The sequence below is a fragment of the Strix uralensis genome, chromosome 11 (assembly GCF_047716275.1).
Source record: "Strix uralensis isolate ZFMK-TIS-50842 chromosome 11, bStrUra1, whole genome shotgun sequence".
NCBI classification, from domain to species: domain Eukaryota; kingdom Metazoa; phylum Chordata; class Aves; order Strigiformes; family Strigidae; genus Strix; species Strix uralensis.
In genome coordinates, this window is record NC_133982.1 from 21,544,594 (window position 1) to 21,557,705 (window position 13,112).

General features: G+C 38.3%; 1 protein-coding gene across 9 annotated transcripts; it reads right to left on the reverse strand.

The window, feature by feature from the left end:
* Positions 1 to 5,718: 5,718 nt before the first annotated feature.
* LOC141948372 (CDC42 small effector protein 2-B-like) lies at positions 5,719 to 11,672 on the reverse strand. Of its 9 annotated transcripts, none has more exons than XM_074880713.1 (5): positions 11,096 to 11,672; positions 9,998 to 10,067; positions 9,368 to 9,545; positions 8,844 to 8,945; positions 5,719 to 8,304 (listed from the first exon to the last, which is right to left on the reverse strand). In XM_074880713.1, exons 3-5 carry the CDS (start codon positions 9,419 to 9,421, stop codon positions 8,230 to 8,232), a joined length of 231 nt encoding a protein of 76 aa, XP_074736814.1. In that variant the 5' UTR covers positions 9,422 to 9,545; positions 9,998 to 10,067; positions 11,096 to 11,672; the 3' UTR covers positions 5,719 to 8,229. The 9 variants fall into 9 exon arrangements, with proteins under 9 accessions (XP_074736814.1, XP_074736810.1, XP_074736811.1 ...); XM_074880709.1 differs by having other exon boundaries at positions 9,368 to 9,581; XM_074880710.1 differs by having other exon boundaries at positions 9,368 to 9,581; positions 11,085 to 11,672.
* Between the last annotated feature and the right edge of the window lie 1,440 nt (positions 11,673 to 13,112).

The window sequence follows — 13,112 nt, forward strand, 5'->3', positions numbered from 1 at the left end:
CATATATTGAAATCCTTTTCAAAGGGATAATGAAATTATCCTTTACTTCCCCCTGCCTGTTTTCCACCACATACGCACACTTCTAAACACAAATGATTGGACTTAAAAGACAGCCAAAACATCTCCCATTCCAAGGCCGTTCTCCTGAATCTCCCATTGCATTAAATGCCACTTTATGTTTTCTTCATATTTATCAGTGTGAGAGATGACTTGTAACTCCCTAAAAACAGGGCCTGAGAGAAACAGGCCCGTGAGAAGAAACAGCCTGAGAGAGATAAGGGATTGGGGGGAGCAGAGGCCCTTCGAGCTGAGGAACGTCTCAAACACTCGCAAGTTGCAAAACTATAGTCACAGCGTGGACAGTGTGGAGTTGGGAGCTGATAAGGCTGCTTGGACAGCACAGGATGTAGCTGGAGGAGGGAGCCCTGTGAAGGCAGGAGGGTTCTGCTCTGGGGCATCTTGTAAAGTTTCAAGGGCCATCTGTCCAGTGAATGGCCTTTGCTTCATTATCCACAAAATGCATATTAAAGTTGACACCTCTGAATATGCTAATAAAGATTAACAAGATCATGCTAATTCCATCATCCCATGAAGCACCTTACCCCTCCCCATACATGGGATATGTAGGTACGTGGGTCAACGTAGGGGACAGACCCAAGAAAAGTGTGTATAAATTGAGGGGGTGCAAGGAGTGAAATGAGGACAGAAAAGAGAAGACATGAAGTGAAGAAGACGGATGCATCCCTGACGAACCCAGACCATTGATCTCTATTTCTCTATTCTCTCTATCTCCCTCCTTTTCTTTTTCCCCTTTTCCCTCATTACCATTAAGTAATGCAAGGCATACTACATTGCTTGCCATAACTCATTATATACTTAGCCAATTACCAGGTATCCAATTAGTACATTGTGGGAAGTTAATAAATGTCTGTACTTTGAGACTTGTCTCACTGTTGTCCACTCCGTTAGGGATTTACGAATCTAAGTCACTTGTCTCCCTTGTCTGAGAAGGATGTGACAACCAGCCTCTCAGCTTTTGAGTAAACTTACCCCAGTCTGCGTTTTTCTGTCCCTTTCCCTATATCTCCTTATGCAATTAAATTTGTTCTTCCATTAGCTTAAGTTTGAATGACTGTATCATTCTGTTAATTTTGCATAAAATACCATAAACAGAAAATAGTTGGCTTGTTAGGTAAGCAGACTTGGAAGGGTGGCTATCAGCATTAGGTATTTAAGAGAAAACATTGCATAATTTTTAAAGGACTAAGATGGTAAAAGGGTAAAAAAGACTGCTCACTAAACAGTTATGTCCTGCAAAAATCAGTAAAGAGGGGATTTTGGGTTAAGTAATCAATACACAAGCTTCAAAGGCATGAAGGAATTTTTAATATGTTGTATTAATTTTTAAGAACTGAGAACACTGACCCAAATACTGAATGTAAATATATTTTTAAGAAATTTAGTGGGCAGTAGAGTAATAGGGCAGAATAAAGCAAATAATAAGGAAAAGGAAGTGGTTTAACAAAGAAAATTTTACCCTGTCCTATAAACTCTTTCAGTGCTTCATATTTTCACAGCTTTTTGGCTGGAGTTTGAACCAAGACAGCAAGATAATGCTGTGAAACCTCTTGATTAAAGTGACACGGGGAACACTGTTACTGAAACCTGCCCTCTCTGCGAGACATACACACATGGCAAAGATGAGGACACGTGCAACAGCCTGATGGGACCTCCTCTCTCCTGGCAAGAAAATGATCCAAAACATAGAAAGGCTGGTATTTAAGAATTATTTGTTAGTATCAACACACATCTAGCAGCTTTTCCCCATGTACTAACAGTCTTATCTGAACACCAGTAAATATCAATCTATGCAAGCTAGAGATACCCTAATTCACTGGATATTACGCAGCGGAGAAGATAAACAATTCAAATGCATTTTCAAAGGTGATGTTCAAAGTAGTTGAAAGAAACTAGTGAAAGCCTTCCTCATTATACAGCAAGGTCACATTAGCATGCATTAATGGAGGACTGTAAACCTTACTTTTGAATTATATTTTCAAGCTTATATCACACCCTTAAAGGTATTGAGTCAGGTTTTAATATTTCCTGGTGGTAGAGACAGCAAAGGTTAATGTGGGTAACAGCATTTAGAAGCATATTACTTTCACCATTAATATGCAGCTTCAGCTCATGTTGAGACTGGACTTTCAAACCTACATATGTTAGATCAATTTTTTAAAAATAGATTTCTGTCTAGAATATGTGCTGCTGTTTTGCCTGATCTACAGATCCTCAATTTCAGACAGCTCACTGTAAAGAGATTAATTACTAGTTATCAGTATAGTCTTCATTCACCTTTAGACTCAGCTCAGGTAAGTTATGTAAAATGTACATGTTTTTCTTAAGCACTAGCAAGATCAGATGCATGTAAATACACTATTTTATGTATATATATATATATATAAAATCCTGTAAACAAACACTTTTTCTAGCTCTTTGATGAAGAATCTGAAATTAGTTAGTCATCCACTTGTACGGGACAATGACAGCTTTAAAAGCACACCAAATTCTCTCTCAGTAGTTTAAATGTAGATTTTAAGTCCATTTTTTAAACTTCCAGTAAGCCAGAGCAATCATACTAATTTCAGTTTAAAAGAATGGATTATTTCCTTCCACACTGCTTAAGATGAAGGTCTAAATATGTACATATATATTAAAGCATATATATTAAAACAGTAAAAGACATCATTCAACTTTTTTTTGCCCCTGAATTAGGGTGGGCCCTTAGTAGTAATAACCTTGATTTTGTTCAGTTTGGATTTATATGCAAGTATCAGAGGCAACTTAACATTTCTTAGCATATTCTTCCCATTTACATTGTTTCAATAACAAAAAAAAAAAGAAAAAAAAAAGGTTGACTGAGTAAAGTGGTTTCAATACAGCTTTGTGACCTTGGTTTCATGACTAACTTACTGTAGAGGTCTCAACAGACACCTCAGAGTTGTTGTTCTTGTCCATCTGTTACTACTCTCTTCTAAACAGGATTAGAACTAGGTTAAGAGAAGTTCCTCCCATTTGAACTACATTTTTGGGTAACATTTTAGGGTTTTGGTCATGCTAATGGGATGCACAGGAACAAGATGTATGGAACAAGTGACAACCACAAGGTGTTCAGTAGCCAGTTGGGGCTGGGTTTAGGTGATGCAGAGGCCAAAGTATACCATGCCATGGGTGCCCTTGTACACCCCGCTCTCCCTGAAAGGGCGCAGTTTTTTATTATAACATGAGTTTGTTCATTTATAAGTTCCCAGGTGAAGACAGCAGTCCTAGCTCAGTATCAAGCACCTCAAGCTGGGAGCTTTTTTGGCACAAGAACACATACTAGTAGTGTCCCTGTCTACTCAAAGTGCTTTCACTATTTTCTTTCATGTTTCCTTTGTCTACATAGCATCGGGAGAAAGGGTAATGGAAATCTGGTGTAGCCATGGTGACTTCCTCACATCTCAGCCTGCAGAGAGTCCAAGAGAACATTACTCAAACCTCCTCAGGCACAAGGAATTCTTCACGACCTTTCAGCTCCAACCTGTCCATACTCTCCCAACACCTGCAAGTTGAATATCAGAGGTAGGTCATTTCCCTGAAGATTTGGCAGCATGGTGGACTGAAGGCAAATACCCTTTTACTACTGCTATTTTGTATTAACTCTTAAGTTTTATTAGCTTTGTGTTCCATAGAGGTAGTGTTGAGTGCAGCAGGCCTCAACATTTAGAACATCTGCAACTTCACATTCATCAGAAAAAAAAAAAAAGCGCAGTCTCATCTTTCTAACATATATGTGCCATCAGTCTGCAACTGCTGAAACCAAAGCTAGCTGTCTGGGCGGCTCCATATTTTCCGAAAACAGCTTTGTAAGCCAATGCAGGAAAAGTATGCTACCATCCATTAAAGTTACATTGGCAATCTATGTCTCAAAGTCCCAGCTTAGTCATGCATTTAAGTGCCCAGTTGCCTCCATATACCAATTATGCACTCATTATGAGTATTTTCCAACTGGTATCAACAAAGCTGTCCTGTGCATTGCAGATAACAAACATTAACATGCACATGTTCTGCTCCCTGCTTGTTCCTCATAAACGTACACCACATTGCCTCTCCATGGCTTTTAAACCTGCCTCACTTGCCTGTCTCATTTTTCTGTAGTTCCTGATCGACCCGTTAGCCGCTCTGACCACCTTTCTGCAAGTATGAAGGATTAAGCAATAACAAGGAGACTTTATGCTTTTACGTAGCAAAGTACAAAACTGACTCATTGGTGCATGTGGCGATAAGTTTAAGTAACTCCACAGCTTAAGGCTCTGTTGAGGAAATAACTGTCCAACAGGCCGGTTCCTAGAGAGAACTATTCTGTACAGGACTAGGAAATCTTTTACATATACACTGTAACCACATGAATATCAACAGGAAAACTACCCATGTAAGTAACTTGGGCCTTGTGTGACAGACAAATTACTGTGTATGAAGAAAGGGCAGTTGGTCTGCCAGAAGCCCAAGCACCAACCACTTAGAGCGTCTCCCTAGGCACACGGGGACTTCAGCTGCAGAGGCGAGCATCTAAAATTTTGCATTTCAAGCATTAACTGCTACTTTGGGTCTAAACTCTGTTGACCCAGCCCCTGCATTAAGACAGAAGAGTACATAGAAAGAGTGGTACTACAATTGCAATGAGATAAAAATGCAAGTCTCCACTTTTTAAAAATAAATAAGAAAGATTTATTCCAAGCAGCCTTTTTTTTTTTTTTAGAAAAAAATTCTATTTATGGTTACTCTTTGTTTTCTGCCCCAAAGCCAAGCTACAGTCTAATGAACCAGAAAAATTTTTATTTCAGGACTCCACACCTTTGACACTAACCCTTAGTGTGTGATTTACCCATCTTATGGATTTTAGAATTACAAGTCTACCTTTAGGAGCCATAAACTAGAAGCATAACCTAGTATACCAGAGTACTGCAAGTACTCCTTTTAATCAGCCCCACTGAAGAGTTTGTTCTCCTGAAGATACAAATGCTAGGAAGGAAGATCTAGCTTCTACCTCCTATTCCATGATGGCTCAACTTTACCTCAATAGTTTCATAGCACAGTGCCTTAAACAACTGCATTTATGCAGCATTATGAGATAGTCAGTAAAGCCTAGCATGGACATCAGAGGATAAGACAGACAGTATTTAAAATAACAGTTACTCCCCCCCACCCCTGCCTTTTTTTTTTTTTTTTTTAAGGAAGCAAACATGCAGTGCTGAGACTCTGCTGGACTACATATAAAAGACTTGATCCTGCTCAGCTTGCAAGTTATTTTACTTCCGACTACAAAAAGAAACCATAAAATGCCATCAAGTCAGAACAGTAATGTTTCATTGCCACATTGTGTTGATATAAGGTCTTCACAGCCTACAACATAGATTAAAAAGCTTGATCCTTTGGTCTTGCTGTATTTTATTTCAGTCGAGCTCAAAAAATATCAAACAAACCAACCAACCCCACAATGCAGTAATAGCTTGCACAGAGCAGACAGAAAAGACTTGATGTAAAATTGTGCTCTCTAGTGGAGAAATTCGATTTTGTGCAATAAAAGTTCAGACCATGCTGATCCATCCACTTGCCCAACAGGTTTTCAGTGCAGAGAAAATATCAAGATTTTCCACAATATGAAAAGAGTGCACGTGCCTTGTTCAACAGATTTATTATAACCAAGATGGGCTTATACTGAGTTACATGACAGATTACAGCTAGATAAGGTGGTTAAACAGACAACAAAAAAATACCTAAGACATGCTTTTACGTTTGTTTAGAATTTAAAAGTAATTGCACCCTTAATGCAATAGCAAAACATTTCCTTTTAATGATGTGAGACTTTAATATGGTCCTATATATACTATATAGTCTGATGAAAATAGGTTAGTTTTACACCAGATAGTGCTACTTGGTTTACACAATGAAAATTAGGATTTTTCTATAAATAGGGATTTAATAACAAAATCCTCTGTTGATATATTTTTAGAGAGAAGAACTGACATGACCACCAATTCCTTTACTTCCAGTTGTGCATACAACACTAATCTTAAACATACTGAATGGGTCTTCAGGAAATACTAAACTCCTGTTCAATTTGTTTTCTTACAGTGTTAAAATACAACCCATTTTCTTCACGACAGCTGCCTACCACTATTTTTTATGGGCAGGTATGGACCAATGAATGCACAAACTCAATTTAATAGCAGATGAATTAGAATCCATTCTTTAAAACAACTTGGCCAATTTATGCTTCCTCAACAGGATTTAGCTTCTTTGAACTCTGTATCTTAATGAGGCTGTTAGAATAAATCTGAAGTTAGAAGACAGAAATATGAAAGACTTTAAAAAGCTAAATGTATAGCTAACTCATGCTAATTTTAAAATATATTAAAATTTGGCGTGCATTCTAATTCAAGAGTAAGGATCTAGCAAGACATGGAAATTAGATTTCTCCTATGTGGTTGCAGAATGCTGTGATCAGCTGTTGACTGCTACAGAAAGTAACAGTCTCTCTTCCTCTTTGGCCTTTAAAGATGAAAGGGGGGGGCGGGGGGGAGGTTTTTTTGAACACGTACAGAAACACAGAGCTACCTTTCATGTTTTAAGCTCCCTAGTATACTCAGAAAAGGCAGCCTAACAATTCAGCAGAGCCAGCAGTCTAGATTTAAGAAGTATCACAAGTATCACAAGCTACAGAATTGTACAAGTTAGAAGATTTGCCAGCTAGATGTTTCTTTTAAGTGGAAAAAAGTTCATAACTGATCTTATGCCTAGAGCAAGGAGAGAGTTCCACTGACTTCCAGCATAACCAGTGCTGATACAGCAGCAATTTCCATGCTTGTATTTAGTTAATCCCATGACAGCAAGTAGATTTCCTAAATTTCTGCACTGGTAGTCATTCAGAATTTTGAGCTGGGGAACAGTAGTCAGTGATTGAGTAAAAGAAAAACCTAGTTCTACCTCAGCAGTTTGTCATATCACTCAATAGAAAGATGAATAAGAACTAAGTAATAAAATGTAGTTTGGGTATGGCTAAATATTTATGGCTATTTCTTTAAATATTTATGAAGTGCTGGAACTCTGCAAGACACTGTCCATTTAATATTCTCCTGCAAGTTTTCACTATATTCTTTAAATTTCTGTCCTTCACATGGCTGTATCACTGAAACCATACTTTTATTTAAGCCATATGCAAGAAAAAAATCAGTTCATCTTAAAAAAAAAAGTCTCAAAATTAGGAAGCCAGAAAGACAAGCAAGATATCCCTTGAAGTCTTGTGTAGCTACTGCTACAGACAGGTAATAGAGAGAGCGATCTTAAATACATTTAGTTTAAAACTCAATAGTAGTCATGCAAAATTAACACACAGTTCTGAGCATATTGTAGCACCACTTGAAATTAACTGGTACATATTATTAGCTCTGTTGTGGTAATACCTGTTAGTCCCACTAGTGCATGTATGGAAAGGAGGCAGCCCAGTAATTGCGAGAAATGTCTGTTTTTCTAAGCCTCATTCAAGAGTGGGTATGTTTGCAAAACCTCCAGTTTTAGCTACGAAAGCGTTATCACAGCAATGCAGAAGTTTCACTAGGTTTTGCAGACTCAGCTAACTATATCATGTTAGAGTTCAATCATCAAAAGACATTAAAAAAACCCGAAGTACAGCTTAGTAGAGTTATGCATTAGGTTGTAAGTCATCTAAAAAACAGGTCCAAAGTTTTATTACAGGCTACAAAATCCTACTTAGCAATTCAGTTTAGCCCATGTAAGAAGTGCAAACATGTGATATCTTCCAATTAAATCAACTTCTGCATTTCTTGAGAGGAGAAAAAGACAGAGCTTAAAACCCCAGACACTTCATACTGACTTCCAATCTCATCCTACAAGTCAACTTTGTGAGGTTTTGGGGACACAGCTAGGAAATCATCCACAGTGACAAATTACAGTTGCTACTAAAACACTGCCGTGACAGACCATTTTAAGGATAATTTACAATAACTCCTTCAGAAGCTATTGTGCTAAGAACACCAACACTTGCACTGACCTATTTATAATTCAAGTGGTCTCTCTACTCCATGATAAAGACGTTTTAGAGAATATGAAAGCACAGTCCAGGGGGTCCTCATGAGACAGAGCAGATGTCAGCCTCCTCTCAGTTTCCTATATCTCAACAGTTGCAGAAGTGCCATTTGTGTAGCCACCTTTAGACTTCATGTGGTCCTGAATTGATACAGCCTAGGAAAAAAGTTTATTAGAACACACATCTCAAAGTCCGGTTGGCAGAGCAATTACTAAAGCATCAATTTGAAGAGGCAGGTGAGCCATACGTTTACAGTGCTGGGTCCCAACACTAGTAAGGAGAAATAACAACTGAACCCAGGATCATTAAAGACTATTTTAAGTCAGTGCATGAGATGAGTCTTGCTATGCAAGATCCACTTATTGTTACATCCCTCACCCTGGCACAGCTTTGACTTCAAGCTGATGTGTTATCTGGACCTAGTATCAAGTGCATCCACAGAATCCTTATCCAAAAGGTTCTTATCATATGTAAGATACTGGGAAAATGAGCACTTCTTGTTGGATGTATCTTCCACAGTATCTTATGTTTACAAACTAAAGGATAGTTCTGTTCTGATGATATTCTATTGATGAAAAAAAAAAAAAAAAAGTCAGATTTTTCTCTCTTTTACAATTATCTAGTATTTTATTAGCTACCTGCTCTACAGGTTACCGCGTAGAGATTTCTGCTTATCCAAGAGTTGCACACTTACTGATGAATAGTCACTACTCATCTCTCTTGCCCCAACATGCGCAGTGTGTACAAAGTTCATTGGTTCTCCTATCATATTGCGGTCCAGTCTCCGACGCCTCTTCTACAAGAAAGAAGGTATCTTAGGTCTCTAGTCAGAAAACATGAGCAGCTTTCAGACAGAAACAAGCAGCTGAAATAAAAAAAAGACAGTCAGTACTGACCCCTAATGACACCTCATGGCAACCAGGCTGAAGTTTCAAGACTGTTTGCAGTAAGAGAGGGTCAAAGCCACTTTTATTACTGCTAATTGAATTTTAGCAAAAACTTTAATGTTGGAAAGTCAGGGCCTGAGAACTGCAGTCATATGACCAAAGTTTCTAGCAAAACACACATAATTTAAACACAGTTTAACAGGTCTGGTTTTAGCTTTTGCATTACTTAGCCCAAAGTAATCAAAACAACATGACAATGGAAGCATTTTCCACATAACTGAAAGACAAAATTTCAGATCTGATAAAGGATGGCAGTTGTGCATCTACCTACCGGCTGGGGCTGTTCACCATTGCACCAATTAAAACAAACCAGGAATTCAGTCATTATATTTTTCAGTAGGTAATAAGGTCTTGTTAAGTGCAATTATTTCACTGGGAGTTAAAGCAGGATGAAGACCAATATGCAGCTCCTAAAGTGAGTTTAGGAAGGAAGTGCTTGTGCAGAGTCACTGGTAAAGATCACAGAAAGCATCTGATGAGTACACCTGCAAAGAGATTACTACTTAAATTTATACTAAAATGTATCAAAGTCTTATAACAGTTAATGAGAAATAGACACTTCAGAGGACTAAAACAAGACTGTAAAATTCTTAAAACATACTTGGACAGAAAAGTAGCATCAATTTAAAATTAGTATGTTCACATCTGAAATCGGGGTTAAGAACTCTGCACATTTACTCACAGATAGACAGTAGTCTAAGTTTTGGTTTCTTTACAGAAACATAATAAAAGCAATGCTAGAATTAATTCAGGTCCTGTTTAACAGTCTGTGATCTGGTTGTAAGCAGAGCTAGCCAATACTTATGAACTATTTAGTATTTTGTAAGAAAGTAGCTTTGAAGCACAACAGATTAAATGCTTAACATTCACAAACTGATGCAAAATAAAGATTCCTTCTTACATCTGATATAGTTACTCTTCTCAGACATAGAAAAAGCTCACCGTAGAATATTCTACAACTCCAAAAAGCCCTTAAAAGAGAAAAAAAGAGCTTTGCATAACAGCAACAGAAACTGTTCATCAGAGAGCTTCGCAGAATGTGAAACTATTAACACAGCACTCCTGAACTGGAGACACAATCAGGAAACTCACTGACTTTAAGTGCCCTGAAGCTACAATAAAAACCAAGTTTTTATTGGTTACTGACTTTTTTAAAAAATATCTTCCTTCAAATCAAACCCAGGGTTATAGAGTAATCTTTCCCATAAACTTTTTAATACACCAGATCATTAAAACAATATTGTAACATGTTAATTTATAAAAAGGTTGGGTTTTTTAAAAAAAAGCTTACAGTTTAACAGAAGTTACAGCTTCATTAATTCTATCTTTCTGAAGCCCCACTGAAGTCTTTACAACCAAACAGCATAAGCCAACCCCTTCACAGGCATTTCTTACATAGTCCCACAATTATGTAATTAGCACATCTATTCCCTTCACCTTTGTGGTTTTCTTACACTTCATCACTTCTTACACTTCAAGCAGATTTTTTAAAATTTCTGCCATTTATCTTTCAAAGTGTTTGTGATGTTTGTCTCTTAGCTTTAGGTGGCCTATATGATACATTATTGCAGAATGTGTCACATATTATTCCATTTTATCCTGGGTGGTTTTAATACAACTCATTATCTGGCTCAATTATCATTTTTCACTTCACACTGTTAACAGTCTTTATCACCACTAATGCCTTGTTTGGTTAGAGCAAAGAAGGGACAGTGGCCCACAAGCAGAAGCCAAAGCTTTTGCCTACACATTAGTTGCAAATTTTTGGAGTTTATTTCATGTTAAGGAGACTGTATCAAAGCTAAGATTTTCTTCAAAATCATAAAGTGTGTCACTGTACACTAATACCTATTTTGACAGCAGACTGAGACGAGCATCAAATTAGATAAACATCCCCACCCCAAAATAACGGCTGAACGCCTGCTCTCCTCCCTCCTGCTGTACCCCCCAGAATTTGACCACCTACTTCCGTGGGGCTCCTTGTGTACCTGGGTGTTACCTGCTGCTCCTGGGGAGTCCCAGCGCGATGGTACGTCCTCATTCAAGCACTGGCACACAGCCAGCTCCTGTCTTGGCAACTCAGGCGTGTTTACAGTTCATATTCCTGGGTTATAATTAATCCTGATTGCTAAACAAGAATGCTTCACTGTGATCCCATACCCTGCGACGGTTCCTTCGCTCTGTGAAGTGCTGCAGACGTCTGTTGTACACTTCACGCTTACCTACAGGTGTCAGAAAAGCAGAACAGAAACCAAAAATAGCAGCCTAGTTTGGCGTCAGATTTATGCAGCCGTGCAGTTTTCTCAGCACTATCCATACAGCCTGTGGCTCACTTCCACCCCTGCGGCAGCTCTGCAGGTGTCCTGCTGGCACACAGCAGCGCTGGATGTCTTCCTGTTGTGTTTTACAACAGAACTCTTCTTTTCCTCTGCATGAGTCAGAGTATCATCCTCCAGGACAGGAATGTCTGTGCTGGGGCATGGGACACCACCTTCCTCCCACAGACTCAAGGTTTCCACACTAACTGGGAGAATTTTAAGAACATCTTAATGTGTTCAGGCTCACCCAGGACTAATAAAAGCCAATAAGAATCCCCAAACTGAGGAGAAAACAACATTTTGTCACTGTTGGCACACAGACCAGAATTGGACAATATCCTGTTGTTCTTTCTCTCTATTTTTCACCACAGCAGCAGTATCATCAAGGAGAGAGAGAGACAAAGGGCCAGGGAAATGGCTAGCACGCGCAGACACAGATGTTGAATGCGAGGGGCAGGATGCACAGCCATTCTGGAGCCCGTAGCCTTAAAGTGCCCAAGAGCTTTATGAATGTTTGGATACACTTTACTGAGCATAACATTCAATTTGTTCTACCATTACTGCATATTAAAAAGTATTCAAAATATTCTTGTGTTTTACTTACAAAATATCAGTTCTATGTAAAGTGGAAAACGTTTGCCTGAATCAAAATAAAAGAAGTCTCCCTTCCCATAGACATGAGAGATACATGGTAATCCTGATAAATAAAATCACTAAACATATCTATTCTTCACAATTGGCCTTGAGACTCAAGGTCTGACCGTGACAAATCCTTGACCCCGAGCTGTTAGTGAAAGACAACGAGTGTAAAGTTAGCACATATTATCTATCACACATCAGACATAGGCTACCATCATCCTGCCTCAACCAAGTTGTTAAATTGTGATAACTTCTGAGTCCAGTTGTCATTATTTTCACTCCAGCTCTGTCAGTACTGAACTGGTGAGAGAAGCATATTTCAGCCTAATTGCCCTTCTAAAAACCACTGTGCTTCTAGTCTGTTCATTATCCTTACTTTGCTCATTTGATATTTACATCGTGTTAAAATCCAAACAGTTGTTTGTTTACATATTGGAATGGCAAGCTATGGTAAAATACAGTATTTGTAGATCAAAAACTAGTTTTGAGCATGAAACCTGAAGAGTGCATCTTGCTTGGTGAAAGGTGAAGAGTAAGAACCAGTGAATTACCAAGACTTTGGAAGAACCTTGGAGTCGAACAGCTGAAATCCTGCTGTAGAGCGAGCTCAACTGCTTAGAAGTAGCATCCTGATTTTACTAGTATGTGTACAGATCACAAATTTAGTTTGAGATGTAGTTCTCAAACTACATAATAAAATTATTATGTAGTATGATTATAGATTGGCATTCTGCCATCTTGAAGCTTCACAGAAAGCTGACAATAGGGTTTAACCTGAGACCTCCATTAATCTAGGTGTGTTGGTATTGTTGTAGTGTTATCTAAGGAATTTGGGTGTAGTCTCTGAGATTTTAAACTTCTCCTTTTAAAAGCGTAGACACACATTTAAAAAAAGAAAACAAACCAAACCCCAAAAAACCCCCCAAGACAGCTCCTCTATTTCAAAGTGGAAATGAGTTTAGTCACAAAATGAAATAAATGCATTTTTAACAAACTGTTTCCCCTCAAAAAAGAAGAAAAGTCAAGAGAGCAAATTATGTGTTCTGTTTGGAAGTTTAA

Excerpts from the sequence above, each read along its gene's own strand:
- LOC141948372 (XM_074880715.1), bottom strand. The coding sequence starts at position 9,421 with ATGACTGAATTCCTGGTTTGTTTTAATTGGTGCAATGGTGAACAGCCC. Across the intron at positions 8,946-9,367 it reads ATGGTGAACAGCCCCAGCCG|AAGAGGCGTCGGAGACTGGA; the intron begins GTAGGTAGATGC and ends TCTTTCTTGTAG. Across the intron at positions 8,305-8,843 it reads TGAGTAGTGACTATTCATCA|GCTGTATCAATTCAGGACCA; the intron begins GTAAGTGTGCAA and ends CTTTTTTCCTAG.